Source organism: Aquarana catesbeiana, linkage group LG08, assembly GCF_042186555.1.
Source record: "Aquarana catesbeiana isolate 2022-GZ linkage group LG08, ASM4218655v1, whole genome shotgun sequence".
Classification (NCBI taxonomy): Eukaryota; Metazoa; Chordata; class Amphibia; order Anura; family Ranidae; genus Aquarana; species Aquarana catesbeiana.
In genome coordinates, this window is record NC_133331.1 from 21,791,901 (window position 1) to 21,818,801 (window position 26,901).

General features: G+C 41.8%; 1 protein-coding gene across 1 annotated transcript in view; it reads right to left on the bottom strand.

Moving 5' to 3' along the window:
- LOC141105632 (alpha-2-macroglobulin-like protein 1) overlaps positions 1-26,901 on the bottom strand; it is a 351,206-nt gene that overhangs the window by 125,355 nt on the left and 198,950 nt on the right. Inside the window, exons 19-22 of the mRNA XM_073595595.1 lie at positions 20,913-21,138; positions 13,859-13,985; positions 7,552-7,673; positions 2,302-2,356 (exon numbers count right to left, since the gene is read on the bottom strand). Coding sequence (XP_073451696.1) covers positions 2,302-2,356; positions 7,552-7,673; positions 13,859-13,985; positions 20,913-21,138 — 530 coding nt within the window. The remainder of the gene's footprint in view (positions 1-2,301; positions 2,357-7,551; positions 7,674-13,858; positions 13,986-20,912; positions 21,139-26,901) is intronic.

Sequence of the window (26,901 nt, forward strand, 5' to 3'; positions counted from 1 at the left end):
GTCACTTTAAATAACCCAGTTAAGTGCAGGGGAGTTTGCAGAAATAGGAGTTACCCTAGTGTATGATTAGATGTTAGACATGCACACAGCTTCATCAATGCAAATTATATCTGTAGGCAAAACCTTTTTTTACTTTTGGGTAGAAGATAGGTGAGACAGGATTTTATTGCTGTCTGTGTCCCCACTGGGAAGATTCACACTCTCTATTTGTAGTGGTGACCACTGTCACCTAGAAAGAAAGTGAGGGAAAATCCAAACTTGTCCCCAGAAAAAGAGGTAAGGGTAAACGGGGACACCTTTTCCAACTGTTCAATTCTCCATGCACATGGCTGTACAGCATGTAGAGCCCGCATAATGGCGTTCCTAGGACCCTTGGCTGCCATTTTTGTGGGTGGGGGTATTTCAGGTATTTTAGTTAATTTATTTCAGATTTCCGTATTTTTTAAAATTTATTGTATTTGTGTACTGTCACTTTAACTTTTTCATTTTACTTCTTTCCATCATTTTTTTTTATCCCGTACTGTGAAAATATTAAGGCTGTGGAGGAGCCATTTCTGACAGTCTATGGTATTTCAAAGGAGCTTTTTTTAACCTGAAGAGCCTTTTAAAGCCTATTACCCCTAAAAAGCTACCAAGAGCCTTTGTAATTTCTTATTCTCCTATACACTTTGCCAAAATGGTGAGATTTCACTGAAATTTCACACTTTTTTCAGGGAAATGAAAATGCTCTATTTTCTGTATCCATTGAGAGGCCATGCCATGCAAGTTTAAAATGTTGCTTTCAATAGGTCTAAGTTATGCATCTGTCTATCACCCTGCATCTTATGTCCCATTGCATGGTGTGGCTTATTGTGGCAGCAGAGATCTGTGTGATTGAAGGGTAGCCAGTTATATGACTTTGATGGGTCACATGACCGGGCTGTTCTTTTATTTTTTTTCTTACAGGATTATCACTTATTCTTATTGTGCTTCCTGAAGTTGGCAAAGCACATTTGTAAAATGTATCACTGTATTTATATGAAGGAATATCACAGATGTGATTTTGAGAAATATGGAATCAGAGATTACAACGTCAAGCAAAGTATTGCAATTCCTCTTTACAGCTTAAAGTTTTGGATAGAGTGGAAATGGGTTGGACCAACTAAGATTTTTGATGTCCTCTGTTTCTCAGTTCAAGAGATTTACTCTTTTTATTAGTCCTGTGACCATGATAACCAAAAGGGAAAGAAAAGCCCAATATATGAGCATTCCTCAGAACAGGAATAGAGGGGATATCTTCCAGTAGATACACTAGGTTTGGTGACTACCAGGATTTCCCTCACTTTGTAGGGATTTCCTCTCACTTTCTGATGTGGATTTGGCACAGGGCTAAAGGGAAATCTTCCCAATGGGAATGGGATGGCAAACAAAACAACCTTACAGGGGTTATAACTCGCCCTTACCTTATCCAAAATGAAAAAGAAAAAAATATTTTGTCTTCTCTAGTTTTATTGCTGGTCTATCCTTTTGAAAATACTTTTTTGGTTTTCTGGCACCTGGCCTTTATTTAGCTTTCTAGATTTCAGTACATGTTCTGGGCACTTGTAGGCAGGTGTTGCTGCTCTGCAGTCACCATGCATAGAGAGTAGAGGGTAGAATGAACCTATGAGGCCTCCATAGGTGTCATCAGGAGAACAGCTGTCCAATTGGGTACTGCTACCCCAGGTGACCTCTGCAGTCACCTTTGATGGTGCAATGCTTATAAAAAGTACTGCCTCACTGCAGTTGGCACCCATTTTGCACGTGGTTATGTTAGGGACAGGAACCCACTGGCTAGGGAGAGTGTACATATCGTAGGGAGAGGTTCCAGTGGAGGAGGGACAGAGTAGGGACTGTCTGCCTATTCTACAGATAGGATCCTTCCCTCTTCAGTTACACGCCCGCCTTCCAGCTGCCCCCTCTGCCAGGTGTTTTCAGCATTAGTGTATCGTTCCAGGCTACTGTTACACAGTTTTCTGTAGATGTTGCTGACCAGACTGTTGCCATCACATAGGCTTTGTTACTGTTTTGTTGTGACTTCCACCTTAATACACTTCCTTGAAAATTAGGGTCTCTGTGTGTGTCTTTTCTCCCCTCTGAGTATCCAGCGCTTGGGCCCTGCTTACACATTTGTAGTCGGTTTACCTAAATTTGCACTGGAAAGTCACTTACATGGGAAATTTTCTATGGTGGGCTATGGTTATTGGGTCCAGAAACAGACAAACACATTACATATTTGTTTTTCTATATCCCCCAGTTAAAGAATTCACAGTAATTCCTTACCTTCTTGGTTACAAAACAGTGAACTGTAAGACTTTTCTTGTAGGACTCCTCCAGGCTGCAAGTACAAATAAACAAAGTTTAGCTAAAAGAAAAAAGGGGACCAAGAGCAAAGATGAGATTGATGATTGGGGTTGATTTACTAAAGGCAAATAGGCTGTGCACTTTGCAAAATGCAATTGCACTCTGCAAGAGCAGTTGCTCCAGAGCTTAGTAAATGAGATAAAGGTTCACTTGGCAAAGAATACCCAATCACATTCTAGGAAAATAAATAAAACAGCATTTTTTCTCGCACATGATTGGATGATGGAAGTCAGCAAGGCTTCTGTTCATGTATTATGGTCTGGAGCAACTGCTTTTGCAGAGTGCAACTGTACTTTCCAACGTGTACAGTCTATGTGCCTTTAGTAAATCAACCCCATTATGTGCAATGACCCACACGGGTTGATTTACTAAAGGCAAATCCACTGTGCATTGCAAGTGCACTTGGAAGTGCAGTCGCTGTAGATCTGAGGGGAAGATCTGAAATGAGGGGAACTCTGCTGATTTCTATCATCCAATCACGTGCAAGAAAAAAATGTTGTTTTTTATTTTCCTTTCATGTCCCCTTGCAGTGCACTTGTAGTGCACAGTGGATTTGCCTTTAGTAAATAAACCACACAGTAGCCATTCAAAGTTATTTTTTTTTTTAGGAAAATCCTTGAAAGGTTAAATCTAATTGGTTACTGTGGTCTACAGCAGTAGTCGCCAACCTTTTCGGACCTCCTGGACCACTAAATTCACAATTTTAAATCCTGTGGACCAGTAACATGAATTTTACATACCTTATATACACACTGCTCCAGCTTTCTGCCCCCTCCCCTGGATCACATTGCTGCCTTATACACACAATGCACATCTCTCTGCCCCCCTCCGCACTCTGCATCACACTGCTACCTTTCCCAGACTCATCATTGGATCTCACCTCCTTATCCAGCCATGTGCCTGAGCTCGGTGCTCCCTCCCAGTCTGTGATCATTGCTGCCATTGGAAGTCCCCTCCTTTACCTCCCGCTCTCTGCACTACTCTCGGCGCCTCCCACCAAGTTCACAGGAGCCAGAACTACAGAGGAGGTATCGGCTATCAATGCGCGCTAACAGTATTAACTGTCAGAGCGCGTGTTGTGAACACTGGAAACAACATTGGGAGGTATACGTCCAGCACAATGATGATTTGTGACAGAACCCCTGGGGGCCACCAAAATTTTCTCAAGGACCATCAGTGGTCCACAGTGGTCGCTGGTCTACAGCATTTTGCACAACTGCATTTCACTATAGGACTGCTAGAGTGACTTCCTAATCCTGTATAAGCAAATAATATACCGTACTGGTGACCCCACAATAGGGATAAAACTTTTTCGCGGAAGGGAGTTTAACAAGACACGTGGCCGCTCATTAAAATTAGAAGAAAAGAGGTTTAACCTAAAACTATTAGTTGGTCAAATGTTGGAAGTGAAAAGAATGGACTTTTTAGGCACCAATTATATGAAAATAAACATTACTTTTATTAGCAAAATAATACATAGTATCACTAAAAAACAAAAGAAAGAAAACAATATGCTAAAAACTGCAGGGTGACTACAGTGGCAACTAAAAGCTCTCCAATAGTGGTCAGAGGGTGTCAACACACGTCACAAAGAGCGTGTATGACCATACTAGATTGGAGCAAAATTGTTTAGCTCTACATGTTTCGCGAAGATCGCTTCTTCAGGAGCTAGTACAATTTCTAAAAAGAAACAGACCATTATTGAAATTTAGTGAAACGCAAACAAACAGTATATTACATACATTACAGTACATCTAAGAATCAGCTTATCAAGATATGAGTGACACCAAAGACCACATAAGCATGCAGGCCGAACAAACACCCCATGCAATGTGCACAGCAGGTCGGATGTGGGGGCGCACCAGATAGTTTAAAGTAGAGATAAGATATCCCATAAAGAGCGTGTGGGTGTTAGTTTACTGAAAGTAAAAACCCACAGAAAGAGGGGTATATGTTATACCCACACCATATAACCCAATAAGGGAGGGAGGAAAAAAGGATAAACTGAGTGTGTATACAAGGCAAGCAAGAACAAATCCATCCGCTTCACATGCAAAGTGGTATGGAAGTAAACATTAAGATAAATTAAGAGATTAAGAGAAATAAACGTGATGCGGAAGTCCCTGCCGCACACCTGATTGGGACGCACATAAAAGGCACTGTGTGTTAGCCCCACTCTATGGCAACATCTCCATCCGTGAACCTCCTTACCCGGACGATCCCTATCTTACCTTGATTGTGGTACGTACCTCTGTGTGCTTATCTACTGTAGCGCTATTTGCTGATTGAACTGGATGTTTTGACTGACTTGCCTGGGACATTCCTGTTTTCACAGGCGGTCTACTCTGTACCCCTTCTTTGATACCTGCTATGCTCTAGATCCCAGGTTAGTTTACAAATAGGCCTGACACTGGCATATTCAGCCCTTTCCACATGGATAACTATTATACGGTCTTACCAATGCCGTTACCCTTACCATCTTGGGCCATTCTCTAGGTGAGAGCTTATATGTATATAGCTACCACTATTTATCAGGCCTCACCCTCTATACAATTCAACTTGTATTATTTCCTAGATGACAAAATACCATCACCAAAGCACAGTATAAGGCCACACTTGAAGGCTATAGCCACCTACTATAAACTATTTCCAACTTCCAAATACGCTACGTATTTAGACACGGAAGGTATTCGTGCCTTCCATACCACTTTGCATGTGAAGCGGATGGATTTGTTCTTGCTTGCCTTGTATACACACTCAGTTTATCCTTTTCCCTCCCCTCCCTTATTGGGTTATATGGTGTGGGTATAACATATACCCCTCTTTCTGTGGGTTTTTACTTTCAGTAAACTAACACCCACACGCTCTTTATGGGATATCTTATCTCTACTTTAAACTATCTGGTGCGCCCCCACATCCGACCTGCTGTGCACATTGCATGGGGTGTTTGTTCGGCCTGCATGCTTAGGTGGTCTTTGGTGTCACTCACATATCTTGACAAGCTGATTCTTAGATGTACTGTAATGTATGTAATATATTGTTTGTTTGCTTTTCACTAAAATTCAATAACGGTCTGTTTCTTTTTAGAAATCACACTAGCTCCTGAAGAAGCGATCTTCGCGAAACATGTAGAGCTAAACAATTTTGCTCCAATCTAGTATGGTCATACACGCTCTTTGTGACGTGTGTTGACACCCTCTGACCACTATTGGAGAGCTTTTAGTTGCCACTGTAGTCACACTGCAGTTTTTAGCATATTGTTTTCTTTCTTTTGTTTTTTAATGATGGGCGTGGCTACGCAGTGTATGCCAGTACACCATAGAGCCCCATGTAACTGTGCACGGGCGTTCTGCTTTTTAAATTTTGACGGCTTTTAATTACTTTTTTGTTTTCTTTTGTTAACTGTGCAATATGATGCCTGGTGGATCGAGGCAATAAAACTTTTAAACCTACTACACTATTGGAGTTTTTTTTTCCCCTCTCCCTCCCCTTCTATCTATGGTTCCTGTGACGAGGGAGTGTTTGTCTTAACGCGGAAGTGCCGGAATCATCTCCTGCTGTATGCTGGCTGAGCTGTCATCTCCCGTCCCTGCAGAGGGCCATATCTGCATGCCTATATGACCTTGCTATAAAGGAGGTCCAACGTGTCTGGTAAGGGTACATCTGTTATTACTCCTTGGACCCACTGGTGGCTGGAAGTCCCTTCACGTCCCTCTATCTCCTCCTACATTCATATGGGATGCAATTTATGAACTGTGGACATGCGTTTTTGCTACTTATGCGTTTTTGAATTTTATACAATTTCATATCTTCAATTTTGCACTTGGGTGGACTGAATTTGAACACTATTCTTTGCACTTTATTTATCGTTATGTATTGAATGGTTTATATAATCAATATATGAACTTAATAATATATATATTTTTTACAATATATGAATTCAGTATCAAATTTTCACATTGTAATTTGCTGTGAAGTATAGCGATAGCTTTCACCTGGAGTCATTTTCCTTTTTAATTTCCTTTTTTTCTTTTTTGATTTTGTGTATGAGTATTGAGATAATGACATACATTACCTAATGCAAGCACACATTTTCTTTCTTATTACTTATTGTTTTTTAATGATACTATGTATTAATTTGCTAATAAAATTATTGTTTATTTTCATATAATTTGTACCTAAAAAGTCCATTCTTTTCACTTCCAACATTTTACCAACTAAACGTTCAGGACGCGGCACTGTGCTACTACAAGCACCCACAGTACATCCTGTGCTGGCACTTTTTGATAACTCTTATGCCCCGTACACACGGTCGGACATTGATCGGACATTCTGACAACAAAGTCCATGGATTTTTTCCGACGGATGTTGGCTCAAACTTGTTTTGCATACACACAAAGTTATCGGAAAATCCGATCGTTCTAAATGCGGTGACGTAAAGCACGTACCTCGGGACTATAAACGGGGCAGTAGCCAATAGCTTTCATCTCTTAATTTATTCTGAGCATGCGTGGCACTTTGTCCGTCGGATTTGTGTACACACGATCGGAATTTCCGACAACGGATTTTGTTGTCGGGAAAATTTTATAGCAAGCTCTCAAACTTTGTGTGTCGGAAATTCCAATGGAAAATGTGTGATGGAGCCTACACACGGTCGGAATTTCCGACAACAAGGTCCTATCACACATTTTCCGTCGGAAAATCCGACCGTGTGTACAGGGCATTAGATTTAACCTTAAACTATCTAGAGGGTTCTTTACTGTAAGAGCGGCAAGGATGTGGAATTCCCTTCCACAGGCGGTGGTTTCAGCGGGGGGCATCGATAGTTTCAAGAAACTATTAGATAAGCACCTGAACGACCGCAACATACAGGGATATACAATGTAATGCTGACACATAATCACACACATAGGTTGGACTTGATGGAGTTGTGTCTTTTTTCAACCTCACATACTATGTAACTATGTAATGTGGAATCAAGGGTCTTGTTTTTAGCCAGTTTCTTGTATATTTATTAAGTACGATAAGGTTCTCCAGATTTCGCTGCAACCAATAATGTGTGTACATAGCATAAGGTAACAATTGTAAAACCAGAATTACAAATGTATTTTACCCTTTATATCACCTGAATAAAAAAGAACGATGAGAATGAATTATCATGATACCAACCTGTACAAGAAGTGGCTTAATAATTGTATTAGAGCTGCCTTGTGTGGGGACAATAGGTATTTCATTGTGACACAGTTCTGATGAGTTAACAGCTTCTGTCCTCACTGTGATATTTACTTCTCCTGGAAAGAAATAAACATGCTAAAGTAATGAAATGGTAGCTATTAAGATTGCCTAGCTAGGTGTACCTAAATCCTAAGTTTAGGGCAAATAAAAAAAAAAAAAAATTAGCACAAGGAATGGTAATTGGTGAGTTATAGGAAAAGTTGATCGGGGGATCAGGAAGGATTTTTTTCCCCTGCTGTAGCAAATTGGATCATACTTTGCTGGGGTTTTCCACCTTCCTCTGGATCAACTGTGGGTGAAGGATTGTGTATATGGGATTGTATTTTCTTTTTTACTTTTTTTGTTTGAACTAGATGGACTTGTGTTTTTTTTTAAAATGACTAACTATGTAACTATGTAATTACATTTAATGCAAAGTTTTTCGTGTTGGTGCCAGCTACCATAGTTGTAATCCAAAGTTCTATGCCCCCCCCCCCAATACCTCACAGCCATAATCTTCCAGTGTTGCAGGGGTTAATACGAGCTGGAGGACCTGTCATAGGCACTCGCCAAGAGTGCTCACTGTGTCTGTCTTTTCTGCCCATCCTTCCCCTATTCATAAAAACTGTAATAAAGCTTCCATAAATGAAAAACAATCTATGAAAGGAGAATAGGCAGATGAACTAAAGATCCATCACCTTCATTCATAGAGGGTTTTTCATTCATGGAAGAAAAAATACAGCTTCTATGAATGGAAGAGGGGGGCAGAGAGATTGGGCATAGGCATCATTCTTGATGAGTGCCTGTGACGGGTCCTATTAACCCCCATGCAGCACCTGAAGGGTACAGCTGCAGGGTATGGTGAGAGCAGAGGACTTCAGATTTCAACTATGACAGCCATAACCAGCACAAGGGACACTTTGCATTAAATGTAAATATGGTCCCTTGTGCTGATTTAAAGAAAAATGACCCAAACTTAGACTTGGGGTCCTCAAGCAACATAACCTGCAGAGTTCAGACGACTCTAACACAAAGACAGGACTATAGCCAAATAAAGAGAATAATGAGTAGTTGAAGTTTGACATTTGGAAGCTGCCATTGCTGACTTGTTTAAGTACAGGCTCCCAGGTTGAAATAGATGTAGTGACTCAAAATAGTTGCATATATGTTGATCCAACAGGTGATATAAATATAAATGTAACCACTAATACATATATGTTGATCCAAGAGTGAAAAAATATATAAAAGTAAAAACCAATTCCTCATGTGTTTAAAATTACTCAATCTAATAGTACAATTATCAAAAAGTGCTCGTGCTCTCGTGCCTTAGATGAAAAGATCAAAACTGATGCATATACTAAAGTGCAAAGAATAAAGCAATAATATAACAAAAAGGTCATGTATCAAGTGAAGCAAACAAAAAAGGTATGGTTGCCTGATCCTAGTGTTGCGACCAGTGCAACAGTGCAACTATAGTGTGAGTGGTCACGTGAGTAAATAAATCACTGACTAACCCACTATACTTATTAATGTCCAAGATATTAAATAAGTATTCAAGTGTCCACAAAGTCCGTGCAGCCAAAGGTGTACAAAAGAACAGTGCTCAAACACAACAATCAAATGACAGTGGGGTGTTGCTATGCAGATCAGACACTCTATGTCCTCTTCATGCAGCATGCACTAGTGTAGGTAATGGCCCCTTACCTAGCGGTGCTAGGTCAACCGCATATAAGTTGTTATATCCCGAGGTCCTGGGTCTCTCCTACGTTTCTGTGTCCAGACTTGCTGACTCTGCAGGATCCTATTGGGGGCTGGGGTGTGTCTAGTTGTGGTCCTAATTGGGGTCCTAGGACAGTGCGGCTCCTAGTTCATCCTCCACATCATCTCTCCAGTGTATATAAAATATAGGACAAGGTACCCAGATGGTGAAGTATGTTTTCTTAGGGTCACTTTATTCACATATACAATGTACAGAGTACTCACATTAGCAGTTTTTCTCATACAGCGTTGTATCCTACGAGCGCCGAGCTCGCAATGCATTCAGCAAAGAAAGATAAAATGAAACAAGCCTATTCCGTCCCTACGCGTGACGTCACCGATCACGTGACTTCTTCAGGGGATCGGTGAAGAAGTCACGTGATCGGTGACGTCACGCGTAGGGACGGAATAGGCTTGTTTCATTTTATCTTTCTTTGCTGAATGCATTGCGAGCTCGGCGCTCGTAGGATACAACGCTGTATGAGAAAAACTGCTAATGTGAGTACTCTGTACATTGTATATGTGAATAAAGTGACCCTAAGAAAACATACTTCACCATCTGGGTACCTTGTCCTATATTTTATATACACTGGAGAGATGATGTGGAGGATGAACTAGGAGCCGCACTGTCCTAGGACCCCAATTAGGACCACAACTAGACACACCCCAGCCCCCAATAGGATCCTGCAGAGTCAGCAAGTCTGGACACAGAAACGTAGGAGAGACCCAGGACCTCGGGATATAACAACTTATATGCGGTTGACCTAGCACCGCTAGGTAAGGGGCCATTACCTACACTAGTGCATGCTGCATGAAGAGGACATAGAGTGTCTGATCTGCATAGCAACACCCCACTGTCATTTGATTGTTGTGTTTGAGCACTGTTCTTTTGTACACCTTTGGCTGCACGGACTTTGTGGACACTTGAATACTTATTTAATATCTTGGACATTAATAAGTATAGTGGGTTAGTCAGTGATTTATTTACTCACGTGACCACTCACACTATAGTTGCACTGTTGCACTGGTCGCAACACTAGGATCAGGCAACCATACCTTTTTTGTTTGCTTCACTTGATACATGACCTTTTTGTTATATTATTGCTTTATTCTTTGCACTTTAGTATATGCATCAGTTTTGATCTTTTCATCTAAGGCACGAGAGCACGAGCACTTTTTGATAATTGTACTATTAGATTGAGTAATTTTAAACACATGAGGAATTGGTTTTTACTTTTATATATTTTTTCACTCTTGGATCAACATATATGTATTAGTGGTTACATTTATATTTATATCACCTGTTGGATCAACATATATGCAACTATTTTGAGTCACTACATCTATTTCATGCTTACTCTATACTCCAATTCATGCGATTTTTTACGAACGGTTTTAGATTCCACTTTTTATTGAGACCTCGTGACCTATGAACACTAGGAATAATTATTATTAATACCAATAAGCTGAGACCCTCCGGGTAGCGCAGCACCCCCCCCCCCTCTCTCTTTTACATCATTTATTCGGGCTTATGTCTGAGCCCTGATTTCGGTGCATGCAGCTGTCCAGCGATAGAGGTTGCATATAGGTTTAAAAGTTGAGTATACGACTACTATAACAATTTTTTCCAATCCGGTAGCGCAGGAATAACCCCCGTTTTTATTTACAGGCTCCCAGGTTGTTTATTTATTATGTACTACTGTAGGTCACTGACCTGGAGTAAGCTTGTGGAATGAGGAGTTAAGACTATTGAGACTTCAATTAGACATGTGCAGGATGAAAAAATTAGTTTAGTTTAGTTTAGTTTCGATTCGTTATTTAACTAAATTCGTTTAGTTAAATTCGTTGCATTCGTTACATTCGTTTTCGGAATTTGTTTAGTTTCGTATTCAAATTCGAAAAAATTCTACCGCATTCGAAAAAATTCGACCATATTCGAAAAAAACTATCAAATTTGAAAAAATTCTACCACATTCGAAAAAAACTGTCAAATTCGAAAAAAATTCTACCACATTCGAAAAAAACTGTCAAATTCGAAAAAAATTCTACCACGTTCGAAAAAAACTATAAAATTCGAAAAAATTCTACCACATTCGAAAAAAACATTAACTGAATTTGAAAAAGTAAACTATATATAACCATTTTGCAAAATTTGAAATTCGTATAGAATGAAATCGAATTCCAATAGAAAAGATTAGGATAGAATAGAAAATATAAAAGAATTGCATAGAAAAACAATAGAACAGAATAGAAAAAATATAATATATTGTATTCTAATCTTTTCTATTCGAATTCATTCTGTACAAAATTCCAATTTTGGAAGATGGTTTTATATATATATATATATATATATATATATATATATAATATTTTTTTCTATTCTGTTCCATTGTTTTTCTATGCTATTCTTTTCTATTCTATTCTAAACTTTTCTATTCGAATTTGAATTAATTCTATGCGAAATTAGAATTTCGGAAGATGGCTTCTAAAATTAGAATTTCGTATAGAATGAAATTGAATTTGAATAGAAAAGATTAGAATAGAAAATAATAGAAATAGAATAGACTAGAAAAACAATAGAACAGAAGAGAATAAAATATAATATATATATTATATTTTTTTCTATTCTGTTCCATTGTTTTTCTATGCTATTCTTTTCTATTCTATTCTAAACTTTTCTATTCAAATTTGAATTCATTCTATACGAAATTCGAATTTCGGAAGATGGCTTCTGAAATTCGAATTTCGTATAGAATGAATTCGAATTTGAATAGAAAATAATAGAAAAGAATAGACTAGAAAAACAATAGAACAGAACAGAATAAAATATAATATATATATTATATCTTATTCTATTCTGTTCTATTGTTTTTCCAGTCTATTCTTTCTACTCTATTTGAATCTTTTCTATTCAAATTCAAATTCATTTTATACGAAATTCGAATTTCGGAAGATGGTTTTATATATATATATATATATATATATATATATATATATATATATATATATATATATATATATATATATATATAATATTTTTTCTATTCTGTTCTATTGTTTTTCTAATATTTTCTATTATATTCTGATCTTTTCTATTTGAATTCAAATTCATTCTATACAAAATTCGAATTTCGGAAAATGGTTATATAGAAATAGAATGAAATCAAATTCTAATAGAAAAGAATAGAATAGAATAGAAAAACAATAGAACAGTAGAACAGAATAGAAAGAAATATTATAAGATTAGAATAGAATATTTTATATTTTTTTCTATTCTGTTCTATTCTAATCTTTTCTATTTGAATTCATTCTGTACCAAATTCCAATTTTGGAAGATGGTTTTATATATATATATATATATATATATATATATATATATATATATATATATATACATATATATATATATATAATTTTTTTCTATTCTGTTCTATTGTTTTTCTGTTCTAGTCTTTTCTATTAGAATTCGATTTCATTCTATTTCATTCTGTTTCTGTATAACCATTTTCAGAAATTCAAATTTCGTATAGAATGATTTTGCATTCAAATAGAAAAGATTAGAATAAAATAGAAAATAATAGAAAAACAATAGACCAGCATAGAAAAAAATAAAATAAAATAAATTAAATAAATGTGTATATATATATATATATATATATATATATATATATATATATATATATATATATATATATATATATATATATATATATATATATTTAATTTATTTTATTTTATTTTTTTCTATGCTGGTCTATTGTTTTTCTATTATTTTCTATTTTATTCTAATCTTTTCTATTTGAATGCAAAATCATTCTATACGAAATTTGAATTTCTGAAAATGGTTATACAGAAACAGAATGAAATAGAATGAAATCGAATTCTAATAGAAAAGACTAGAACAGAAAAACAATAGAACAGAATAGAAAAAAATTATATATATATATATATATATATATATATATATATATATATATATATAAACCATCTTCCAAAATTATTATTTTATATTCTATCTTATTGTTTTTTTTAGAAAAACGTTTTCTATTTTTTTCCAATTCGATTCGAATTTGTCTTCCAATTTGATTATGTTTTCGAATTCGATTCAAATTTGTCTTCCAATTCGATTATGTTTTCGAATTCGATTCGAATATGTTTTCGAATTTGTTCGTTTTTTTCCGGATTCGTTTAAATTCTTTACTTTTGTAATTCAGAAATTCGGATGCATCCGAATTTCCGAATAATGAAAAATTCGTCCGAATTTCGATTCGGAACGAAACGGAATGCACATGCCTAGACTTCATTCCATACTTGTTTCAGGTCAGTAACTCACCAGGAAGTGAAACCAAGGTCAGCATGACAACCCCCAGAGTCTGCTCCTCTAAAAAAACAAAGGTCAGCAGTGGGAGCTCCACTCATAGCTAAAGGAGTATAATTTATTTTAAATCTTTCTCAAAGCAGTTATGTAATGCATTGAGTATTTCTCACTGGACACACGACTCACCCAGCTTAGATGCTTTCATGTTCCAGGAGAACGTTTTGCTTTCATCGGCACTTATACAGCTGCTGTACTGACAGTCAGCACATGGTTCCTCATCCAATTCTAAGGAAGGTAACAGGGTGGTTTGTACCTGTCAACAGGGAAATAAATCTTTGTACTTAGTTGTGAAGTTAGGAGAGCATTAAAATTGCATTATACAGGTACAGAGCATATAACAAAACAAAAATTGGGTTTTGTAGTGCGGTAATTGTGATTTATAAATAAATGTACACAATTTAGTTCAGTGATTAATTGTAATTGGTTTCAACTATATATTACACTTTATTCATTGCCCCTTTTCTTACTGAATAATCCCACCAATGAAAACAAAGGGTAAGTAGCCCCAACAGTGCTCTGGACAGGACCTAAAACTGGCAAATCACTGAAACTGGAGTCATTGGCATTATCACATGTGTTTTTACATCCTCTGACTAGGGATGAGCTTCGTGTTCGAGTCGAACCCATGTTCGACTCGAACATCGGCTGTTCGATCGTTCGTCGAATTGCGAACGATATGGGCCGTTCGCGCCAAATTCGTGTGGCGCGTCACGGCCCATAATTCACTGCGGCATCGCAGTGCATTGCTTGCTGATGATTGGCCAAGCATGCACTATGACCCGCATGCTTGGCCAATCACAGCGCCGCCTTAACAGAGAGCCATAATTGGCCAAAGCCAAGGAGGCTTTGGCCAATTATGGCTCAGGGGATTTAGTACACGCCCCACACTATATAAGGCCGCCTGCACGGCGGCCCTGTGCAGTGTGTTCCGGTGTGCTTAGAGAGAGAGAGAGAGACAGTGTCATTTCATTTGAGTTAGCTAGATTAGGCAGGACAGTCAGTCAGTTAGCTGCACTTAAAGTGTATTGTGTATATATATGCATCCCAGGTGTTGCATATATATATATATATATATACACTGTATTCAGTTTAGCTAGATCCGTTCCTGTTATCTTCTAGACTATTTACATTTAGTGCAGTGCGTCCTGCTCACAGTGTTCAGCTAGATCTGTTCCTGTTATCTTCCTACTGACAGGCAGGCTTGTCTTGTTACAGTATTTTGAAGAAAATTACTGGTGTTCTTTTGATCCTATTAGTGCCACAGTCAGGCAGCTAGCCTATTTACATTTAGTGCAGTGCGTCCTGCTCACAGTGTTCAGCTAGATCCGTTCCTGTTATCTTCTTACTGACAGGCAGGCTTGTCTTGTTACAGTAAATACAGCTACCTGAAGAAAATTGCTGGTGTTCTTTTGATCCTATTAGTACCACAGTCAGGCAGCTAGACTATTTACAGTTAGTGCAGTGCGTCCTGCTCACAGTGTTCTGCTAAACCTACAAGTTAGTGGGGTGCGTCCTGCTCACAGTGTTCAGCTAAACCTACAAGTTAGTGGGGTGCGTCCACCTCACAGTGTTCAGCTAAACCTACAAGTTAGTGGGGTGCGTCCACCTCACAGTGTTCAGCTAAACCTACAAGCTAGTGGGGTGCGTCCTGCTCACAGTGTTCAGCTAGATCCGTTTCTGTTATCTTCTTACTGACAGGCAGGCTTGTCTTGTTACAGTAAATACAGCTACCTGAAGAAAATTGCTGGTGTTCTTTTGATCCTATTAGTACCACAGTCAGGCAGCTAGACTATTTACAGTTAGTGCAGTGCGTCCTGCTCACAGTGTTCTGCTAAACCTACAAGTTAGTGGGGTGCGTCCTGCTCACAGTGTTCAGCTAAACCTACAAGTTAGTGGGGTGCATCCACCTCACAGTGTTCAGCTAAACCTACAAGCTAGTGGGGTGCGTCCTGCTCACAGTGTTCAGCTAGATCCGTTCCTGTTATCTTCTTACTGACAGGCAGGCTTGTCTTGTTACAGTATTTTAAAGAAAATTGCTGGTGTTCTTTTGATCCTATTAGTACCACAGTCAGGCAGCTAGACTATTTACAGTTAGTGCAGTGCGTCTTGCTCACAGTGTTCTGCTAAACCTACAAGTTAGTGGGGTGCGTCCACCTCACAGTGTTCAGCTAAAGCTACCTGTAGAAGGTTGGTGGTGTTCTCATACTACAGGCAGGCAGTTGATTTTGCTAGCTGCAGTATCAGTACATATATATATATATATATATATATATCCCAGCTTAGTGCAGCTACAGGCCATTAGTATGTCTGGAAGGCCAAGAAGGAGAGGCAGACAGTCACAAGCCAATAAGAGAGGGCAAGCAGGCTCTGTGTCTAGTGCTGGTCGTGGAGACGGTGCATCCTCATCAGCACGTGGCCATGGGACACGCTTGGCCTTTTTTTCGGCAGCTGGCCATGTTGAGCCGCAACATGCGGAAGACTTGGTCGAGTGGATGACCAAGCCGTCCTCATCCTCCTCATCCTCTCCCACCCATGCCCAGGGTACTTTGTCTGGCAAAGCAGCGGCCTCTTCCCTCGGCTCAATGTCATCAGTGACTCCTTCCCTAGCCCCACCATGTCCTCCTGAGGAGTCCCTCGAACTGTTTGACCACAGTGTTGGGTACATGCTCCAGGAGGATGCCCAGCGTTTGGAAGGCTCTGATGATGATACTGAGCTCGATGAAGGCAGTAACACGAGCACGGACAGAGGGGGTGCCCAAGAAGGACAGCAATCTGGCAGTCATGCTCCCCCTGCTGCAGCATACTGCCAGGTTTGCTCCAGTGATGAGGAGGGAGGGGATGATGAGGTCACTGACTCAACGTGGGTGCCTGATAGGAGAGAGGAGGAGGAGGAGGAGGCGGCACATCACCAACGAGGCAGGATGCCCTCCAGGGGCCAGCCTAAGGGCAGCACATTGACTGCATCACACCCCAAAGCTCCACATGTGCAGGGCGCTGCAGTCTCTGCGCGTTATTCAAAAAGTTCTTTGGTGTGGGCCTTTTTTGAGACGAGTGCATCAGATCGCACCGCTGCTATTTGCAACATATGTCTCAAGCGTATCTCGCGTGGCCAAAACATCTCCCGCTTGGGTACCACATGCTTGACCAGACATATGTTGACCTGCCATGCAGTTCGTTGGCAAGCGTATCTAAAAGACCCACACCAAAGAACAAAGAGGACCTCTGCTTGCTCCTCATCAGCTGAGATTTCCAACCCCACTAGACCTTCAGTCCTCTCTGAGACCTGCACTGAGAGGAATGAAGGTGTAGAATTAGGTGTGTCACAGCCAAGTACTTGTGGGCAATCTGATTTTGGTACACCGATGTCAGATTGTACCAGGCAAATTTCCCTGCCCCAGCTGCTGCACCGCCGAAAGAAGTTTGCTCCCAGCCATCCACATGCCCAGCGGTTGAATGCTAGCTTGGCAAAATTGCTAGCACTTCAACTGCTGCCTTTTCAGTTGGTAGACTCTGCCCCCTTCCGTGAGTTTGTGGAATGTGCAGTTCCTCAGTGGCAGGTACCCAAACGCCACTTTTTCTCACGGAAGGCGATTCCGGCTCTCTACCAGCATGTGGAAGGCAATGTCCATGCCTCGCTGGACAGGGCGGTCAGCGGTAAGGTGCATATTACCGCTGACTCATGGTCCAGCAGGCATGGACAGGGACGTTACCTAAGTTTCACGGCGCATTGGGTGACTCTGCTGGCAGCTGGGAAGGATGCAGGACAAGGTGCAGTAGTGTTGGAGGTTGTTCCGCCACCACGCTTTCAAAATGCTAATGATTGTGACACACCTCTCTCCTCCACCCCCTCCTCTTCTTCTTCCTCCATGGCCTCTTCCTCGGAACCAGCGGTGCTCCGTAGTCGTTCAAGGGGCTACGCAAGTACGCAGGCCAAAAGATGCCATGCGGTGCTTGAGCTGGTGTGCTTGGGGGACAGGAGCCACACTGGGGCAGAGGTTCTGTCAGCTCTGCAGGGGCAGGTTCAGAGGTGGTTGACGCCACGCCAACTTAAGGCAGGAATGGTGGTTTGCGACAATGGCACCAACCTCCTCTCTGCCCTCCAACAGGGACAAATGACCCATGTGCCCTGTTTGGCTCACATCCTTAACTTGGTGGTGCAGCGGTTCTTGGGCAGGTACCCGGGCTTACAGGATGTTCTGAGGCAGGCCAGGAAAGTCTGTGTGCATTTCCGCCGGTCATATAATGCCAGTGCTCGGCTGACGGACCTCCAAAAGGAGTTTAACCTGCCCAAGAACCGCCTAATCTGTGACATGCCCACCAGGTGGAACTCAACGTTGGCCATGCTGCAGCGGCTGCACACGCAGCAGAGGGCCATCAATGAGTACCTGTGCGACTATGGCACCAGGACAGGGTCAGGGGAGCTTGTTTTTTTTTCCCCACGCCAGTGGGCCATGATCAGGGATGCATGCACTGTCCTGTCACCATTTGAGGAGGCCACGAGGATGATGAGCAGTGACAGTGCATGCATCAGTGACACTGTCCCCCTTGTCCACCTGTTGGAGCACACGCTGCGTGGAATAATGGACAGGGCACTTGAGGCAGAACAGAGGCAGGAAGAGGAGGACTTCCTTAGCTCTCAAGGCCCCCTTTATCCAGACAGTGTTCCTGCGTGCCCGCCGATCACACAGGAAGAGGACGAGGAGGAAGAGGAGGAGGAGGAGGAAGATTGTGTCAGTATGGAGGTGGAGCCTGGCACTCAGCATCAGCAGCAGTCTTTAAGGGATCAGTCCCAAGAAACACATGGACTTGTACGTGGCTGGGAGGAGGTGGCTGCGGACCATGTCGTCCTTAGTGACCCAGAGGACTCCGGACCGAATGCCTCAGCAAACCTACGCTGCATGGCCTCCCTGATCCTACAAAGCCTGCGTAAGGATCCTCGTATTCGTGGTATCAAGGAGAAGGACCAATACTGGCTGGCAACCCTCCTTGATCCACGTTACAAGGGTAAGGTTGCGGACCTTATCTTGCCATCGCAGAGGGAGCAGAGGATGAAACATCTTCGGGAGGCCTTGCAGAAAGGTCTGTGCAACGCGTTCCCAGAGACTGGGAGGTTACAAACTCCTGTTTCTGGACAACGTGTTGCTGAGGCTTCGGTCAGTCAAAGAAGGAGCGGTGGAGAAGGTGGCCGTCTGACCGATGCGTTCAGACAATTTTTTGGTCCGCAGCCCCAAGGTATGATCGGTTCCAGCAACCATCGCCAGCGTCTGTTTTACATGGTGCAGGAATACCTAGGGGCAAGATCAGACTTGGACACCTTTCCCACCGAAAATCCTCTGGGTTACTGGGTCTTGAGGATGGATCACTGGCCAGAGCTTGCACAGTATGCAATTGAGCTACTGGCCTGTCCTGCATCCAGCGTTCTTTCGGAACGCACATTCAGTGCTGCTGGAGGCGTGGTAACCGATCACAGGGTGCGTCTGTCCACTGACTCGGTCGATCGACTGACCTTCATAAAAATGAATGAGTCTTGGATCACCACCAGCTACCAAGCACCTGATGCTGATGTAACTGAATAATTTTTTTTGAAATCTCAGATCCCTTCAAAGACTGCCTATGCTGATGCTGAGTGACTATTCCTGAGTAATTATCCTCTTCCTCCTCAATCATCACGCTGATAGCTTGTAAGAGCATTTTTGGTTCTGGGCGCCACCACCAGTGCCTAAGGCACAATTTTTCAGCCCCTGTTTAACAGGGGCGTGTAATTACAATTTTTGATGTAATACTTTGCAGCAGGGCTCGTTCCTGCATTCCAACTAGAGTGTCTGTGAGGGGTTGCAGTGTTGTGGCACCAGCACCAGTGCCTAAGGCCCAATTTTTTCAGCCCTTGTTTAACAGGGGCATGTAATTACAATTTTTGATGCAATACTTTGCAGCGGGGCTCGTTCCTGCATTCCAACTAGAGTGTCTGTGAGGGGTTGCAGTGTTGTGGCACCAGCACCAGTGCCTAAGGCCTAATTTTTCAGCTCCTGTTCAACAGGGGCATGTAATTACAATTCTTGATCTAATATTTCACAGCAGAGCCCTGTGAGGGCTTACAGTGTTGTGGCCACAGCAACACCTAAGGCCCAAATTTCTGCTGAGTATATAGGGCAGGACCCTACTTTCAAACAACTAACTTACAAACGACTCCTACTTGCAAACGGAAGGAGACAACAGGAAGTGAGAATAAATCTACCCCTAGGAAGGGAAATTCTCTCCTGTAAGAGTTAATATGGGAAAAACATTTCTCCTTTCCACTGATGCTTTCCAATCCATTGGGACAAAAAGTGAGGTGAAATCTTCTGAAGAGGAGGAAAGACAGCAAAACAAATGTCACAGGGGTGATAACCCTTCCCTATGTTTTCCAAAAAGCTTAAAAAAGATTTTTTGGCTGGAGCTAAACACGTTAAAAATGTACCCGTTCAAAATTACAAAGAGATTCTACTTAACAACAAACCTACAGCCTGTATACTGCTGTTCAGAGTATATAGGGCCTGGTGGCCCCACACCTTTCCTTATTTTAATTTGGGTGCGGGGTTCCCCTTAATATCCATACAAGACCCAAAGGGCCTGGTAATGGACTGGGGGGTACCCATGCCGTTTGTCTCACTGATTTTCATCGATATTGCCAGGACCCGACATTACATTAAACCCGCAAGCAGTTTTAAATGAGATTTTTTCCTTTAAAAATGACATTTGGTGCAGGGACTGTTCTAAACACGGGAAACACGCGTCACTTTACAGGCATACTATAGACACCCCTCAGGTACGATATTTAAAGGAATACTTCACTTTTTTTTTTTTTTTACTTTAAGCATCATTAAAATCACTGCTCCCGAAAAAACGGCCGTTTTTAAAAGTTTTTTTTGCATTGATACATGTCCCCTGGGGTAGCACCCGGGTCCCCAAACCCTTTTTAGGACAATACCATGCAAATTAGCCTTTAAAATGAGCACTTTTGATTTCGAACGTTCGAGTCCCATAGACGTCAATGGGGTTCTAACGTTCGTGCGAACTTTCGGTCCGTTCGCAGGTTCTGGTGCGAACCGAACCGGGGGGTGTTCGGCTCATCCCTACCTCTGACCAAACACCATTACCGACCATCAATGTGTCCAGAAGAAAATGTTATAAATGTTCTTACCTTTATACTTTGCTTCAAGTAGTTAAGCACTGTGGCTTTGAGAGTGAAAATTTCATCTCTCACTACAGAGTATGGGAGGGTGAGTTGCACAAAGAATGGCTGGAAGACCCGAAGAGAGGCAGGAGGAGACAGGCCAAATCCACTCTGACCCAAACATACAGCCCCGGCATTCCAGTCTGTGATGGTGTCTGGGGTTTTGTAGTGGAATTCAGCTATGCCAGAATCCCTGAATAGAAAATTTATAAAAAATGAAATGATGCTGTTTAAATCGAAGAGTCAGCACTAAAACCTATTTTTAAATGCTGGTGAGCATCCTTCTGTGTCTTACATCATTGCAGACGTCAGTGGTAAATTTCCTTCCTATTCAACCAAACATTGGGGGTTATTTACTAAAACTGAATGGTGCAAAATCTGGTGCAGCTCTGCATAGAAACCTTCCAGGTTTTATTGTCAAAACTTAATTGAACAAGCTGAAATTAGAAGCTGATTGGTTACCATGTACAGCTGCAGCAGATTCTGTGTGCACCAGTTTTAGTAAATCTCCCCCATTCTTCCTCTTATTGTACCGAACATCCCACCAACATGCAATCCCTGAAACAGGCTGTCATTGGTGCTCAAACTGTGGCCCTTCAGCTGTTGCGGAACTACACGTTCCATGAGGCACTGCAAGCCATTGACAATTACAAGCATAACTCCCAAAGGCAGAGTCATGATGGGACTTGTAGTTCTGTAAAAGCTGGAGGGCCACAGGTTGAGCACCCATGCTCTATGTAATATTAAAGGGGTTGTAAAGGTAATTTAAAAAAAAAAAAATAAATAACAAACATGTTATACTTACCTTTACTGTGCAGCTCGTTTTGCACAGAGTGGCCCCAAACCTGATCTTCTGGGGTCCCTCGGCGGCTGTTTTAGCTCCTCCCCGCAAGAACTAACCACCTTAATGTGAGCTCCCTCACATGGTGGTTAGTTCTTGCAGGCGCGCTCCCGTGATACAGCCGGCGGCTATAGCCGCTCACTGTATCACTCGGCTGCTTTCAATCCATCCACTGTAGCCAATCAGCGGCCAGGCTGAACGGCGAAATGGATGTCAGGAGCGAGCGGCTGACTTAAGAGGGGTTAGGTAAGTAAAACGGGGGGGCTGGGGGCGGCGGTATTATCGGAAGTTTTTTCACCTTAATGCATAGAATGCATTAAGGTGAAAAATTTTTTACCTTTACAACCCCTTTAAGTAGAATTACAATGCTGTGAAAAAGTATTTGCCTCCTTTCTTATTTTTTACTTTTGTTGCATATTTGTCACACTTAAATGGCTCAAATCATCAAACAAATTTTATTATTACACAAAGATAACCCAAGTAAATACAAAATGCAGTTTTTAAATAACAGTTTCATTTATTAAGGCAAAAAAGCTGTCCAAACCTGCCTGGCTTTATGTGAAAAAGTAATTGCCCCCTAAATCTAATAACTGGTTGTGCCACCCTGGGCCGCAACAACTGCAATCAAGCATTTGGATAACTGGCAATGAGTCTTTCACATTGCTGTGGAGCAATTTTGGCCCACTCTTCTTTGCAGAATTGTTTTAATTAAGCCACATTGGAGGGTTTTCCAGCATGAACAGCCTGTGTAAGGTCATGATACAGCATCTCAATTGGATTTAAGTCCGGGCTAGTCAACTAGGCCACTCTAAAACCTAAATTTTGCTTTTTTTAAACCATTTGGAGGTGGACTTGCTGTTGTTTTTCGGATCATTGTCCTGCATAACCAAATTGTACTTCAGCTTGAGGTCACGTACTGATGGCCGGATATTCTCCTTTAGGATTTTCTGGTAGAACTCAGAATTCATGGTTCCATCAATTATGGCAAGTCGTCCAGGTCCTGAAGCTGCAAAGCAGCCCCAGACCATCACGCTACCACCTCCATGTCTGACTGTTGGTATGATGTTCTTGTTATGAATAGGGATGACCCGAACACCCCCCTGTTCGGTTCGCACCAGAACTTTGCGAACAGGCAATTTGTTCGAACACGCGAACACCGTTAAAGTCTATGGGACACAAACATGAATAATCAAAAGTGCTAATTTTAAAGGCTTATATGCAAGTTATTGTCATAAAAAGTGTTTGGGGACCTAGGTCCTGCCCCAGGGGACATGGATCAATGCAAAAAAAAGTTTAAAAAATGGCCGTTTTTTCGGGAGCAGTGATTTTAATAATGACCCTTCAGGTCTGGAATGGATTTTAAGGGGAACCCCGCGCCAAAATTAAAAAAAAAAAATGGCATGGGGTCCCCCCAAAAATCCATACCAGACCCTTATCTGAGCACGCAACCTGGCAGGCCGCAGGAAAAGAGGGGGGGACGAGAGAGCGCCCCCCCTCCTGAACCGTACCAGGCCACATGCCCTCAACATTGGGAGGGTGCTTTGGGGTAGCCCCCCAAAACACCTTGTCCCCATGTTGATGGGGACAAGGGCCTCATCCCCACAACCCTTGATCGGTGGTTGTGGGGGTCTGTGGGCTTATCGGAATCTGGAAGCCCCCTTTAACAAGGGGACCCCCAGATCCTGGCCCTCCCCCCTGTGTCAAATGGTAATGGGTACAAAAGTACCCCTACCATTTCACAAAAAAAGTGTCAAAAATGTTAAAAATGACAAGAGACAGTTTTTGACAATTCCTTTATTTAAAAGCTTCTTCTTTCCTCTATCTTCTATCTTCTTTCTTCCTTCGGTTTCTTCCTCCATCTTCTTCTTCTTTTTCTGGTTCTTCTGGTTCTTCCTCCGGTGTTCTCGTCCGGCATCTTCCTCCGCGGTGTCAGCGTCTTCTTCCCTTCTTCTCCTCGGACCACTCCGCATTCATGATGGCATGGAGGGAGGCTCCCGCTGTGTGACGCTTCTCCTCTTCTGACGGTTCTTAAATAATGGGGGGCGGAGCCACCCGCTGACCCCGCCCCCCTCTGACGCATGGGGACTTGACGTGGACTTCCCTGTGGCATTCCCCGTGACGTCAGAAGGGGGCGGGGTTACGTAACGGACGGAAGTCCAGGGAAGTCCCCGTGCGTCAGAGGGCGGCAGGGTCACTGGGTGGCCCCGCCCCCCTGTTATTTAAGAACCGTCAGAAGAGGAGAAGCGTCACACAGTGGGAGCCTCCCTCCATGCCATCATGGATGCGGAGCGGCCGAGGAGAAGAAGGGAAGAAGATGCTGATGCCGCGGAGGAAGATGCCGGACGAGAACACTGGAGGAAGAACCAGAAGACCCAGAAGAACCAGAAGAAGAAGGAGGAAGAAACCGAAGGAAGATAGAAGATAGAAGAAGGAAGATAGAAGATAGAAGAAGCATTTAAATAAAGGAATTGTCAAAAACTGTCTCTTGTCATTTTTAACATTTTTGACAGTTTTTTTGTGAAATGGTAGGGGTACTTTTGTACCCCCTTACCATTTCACACAGAGTGGAGGGCGGGGATCTGGGGGTCCCCTTGTTGAAGGGGGCTTCCAGATTCCGATAAGCCCCCTGCCTGCAGACCCCCACAACCACTGGGCAAGGGTTGTGGGGATGAGGCCCTTGTCCCCATCAACATGGGGACAAGGTGTTTTGGGGGGCTACCCCAAAGCACCCTCCCAATGTTGAGGCCATGTGGCCTGGTATGGTTCAGGAGGGGGGGCGCTCTCTCGTCCCCCCCTCTTTTCCTGCGGCCTGCCAGGTTGCGTGCTCGGATAAGGGTCTGGTATGGAATTTAGGGGGACCCCCACGTCATTTTTTTTAAATTTTGGTTCAGGGTTCCCATGCCGTTTTTATCAATGAACTTTTATGTGTATTGTCGGACCCTCAATTCATTAATAGCCGTGAGTAGTTTTAAATGACTTTTTTCCTTTGAAATGTCATTTTGCTGTCAGACTGTTCTAAACACGGGAAACATGCGCCCCTTTACAGGCATACTATAGACACCCCCCAGGTACGAAATTTAAAGGAATATTACACTTTTATTGTTTCAATTTAAGCATTATTAAAATCACTGCTCCCGAAAAAACGGCCGTTTTTAAAACTTTTTTTTGCATTGATCCATGTCCCCTGGGGCAGGACCCAGGTCCCCAAACACTTTTTATGACAATACCATGCATATAAGCCTTTAAAATTAGCACTTTTGATTTCTCCCATAGACTTTTAAAGGGGGTTCCGCGGCTTTCGAATGTGCCGCGATCACTCCAAATTGTTCACTGTTCGGCGAAGTGGCGAACAGCCGATGTTCGAGTCGAACATGAGTTCGACTCGAACTTGAAGCTCATCCCTAGTTATGAAATACTGTATTAGGTTTATGCCAGATGTAACCTTACAAAAAGTAAATTTTTTGTTTCATCAGTCCACAGAGTATTTGCCTAAAAGTCTTGGGGATAATCAAGATGTTTTTTGGTAAATGTGAGATGAGCCTTTGTGTTCTTTTTGGTCAGCAGTGGCTTTGGCCTTGGAACTATCCCATAGATGCCATTTTTGCCCAGTCTCTTTCTTATTGTTGAATCATGAACACAATTCTCTCTTACCTGAGATAAGTGAGGCCTGCAGTTCTTTAGATGTTGTTCTGGGTTCTTTTATGACCTCCTGAATGAGTCGTCGTCATGCTCTTGGAGTAATTTTTGTAGGCCAGCCACTCCTGGGAAGGTTCACCACTGTTCCAAGATGTCTCCATTTGTGGATAATGGCTCTCCCCGTGGTTCACTGGAGTTCCAAAGCCTTAGAAATGGCTTTGAAACCCTTCCTAGACCCATACATGTACATTACTTCTAATCTGTTCTAAAAAAATTTTAGATTGTGGCATGATGTGTGGCTTTTTGTGATCTGTTAGCGTGCGTCACTTTGTCAGACAGCTTCTATTTATGTGATTTCTTGATTCAACAGGTCTGGCAGTAGTCAGGCCTGGGTGTGGCAAGTGAAATTTAACTCAGCTTTCCAAAAAATTGTGGTTAATCACAGTTCATTCATAATTCAGCATGAGAGGGGGCAATTATTTTTTCATATAGGACCAGGCAGGTTTAAACAGCTTTTTTCCCTTAACCCCCCTGGCGGTATTCCCGAGTCTGGCTCGGGTTGGATTTTTCATACCAAAAGCGGTAACCCCGAGCCAGACTCGGGCTTGCATCGCAGGATCCAGGAAGAGCATACTTACCTTGTCCCCTGGATCCTGCGATGTCTCCCCACTGTGATCGGCGAGCCGCTGTGTCTCGCTCGATTCACAGTGCCGAGCTCCGTTCCCTGCGAGCGTTGCGACGCACGGGGACGGAGTTCGGCGGTAAATTCAGAAGTGAAACACACAGTATAGATACAGCATACTGTAATATTACAGATTACAGTACTGTATCAAATAACTACACATCTCCTTTGTCCCTAGTGGTCTGTCCAGTGTCCTGCATGCAGTTTTATATATATAAAACTGTTCTTTCTGCCAGGAAACTGGAGATTGTCCATAGCAACCAAAACTGTCTCTTTACATCAAAAGTGGTTTTAGAGCAGCTAGAAAAAAGCGATAATAAATTAGAATCACTCGCAGAATTGAGCGATAGTGATTTGTGAGGAGATCCGTCATCAAACACTAAAAGTAACAAAAGCTAAAATTCTGCAACTGAGCAAATTTCAGTGTTTTTGATTTGATTACATTATTGAATAATTTTTATTATTATTATATTATTATTTGTTATAATTATTTATAGTTATTTATTATATTATAATTTTTTATTTCGTTTTTCAAACTTTATCATACCCGGGATGTCTACTAGACTCTTGTTTGGACAGATTCAAGTGAACTATTCCTAAGAATTACAGGCCTACAATATAAAACGCCAAATTTCTGTGCAAAATAATTGTACCGCTTTCAGCACCTAAAATCAGAAATAATCATACCGCCAGGGAGGTTAATAAATGAAATAATAATTTAAAAACTGCATCTTGGATTTACCCTGGTTATCTTTGTGTAATATTAAAATTTGTTTGAAGATCTGAATCATTTAAGT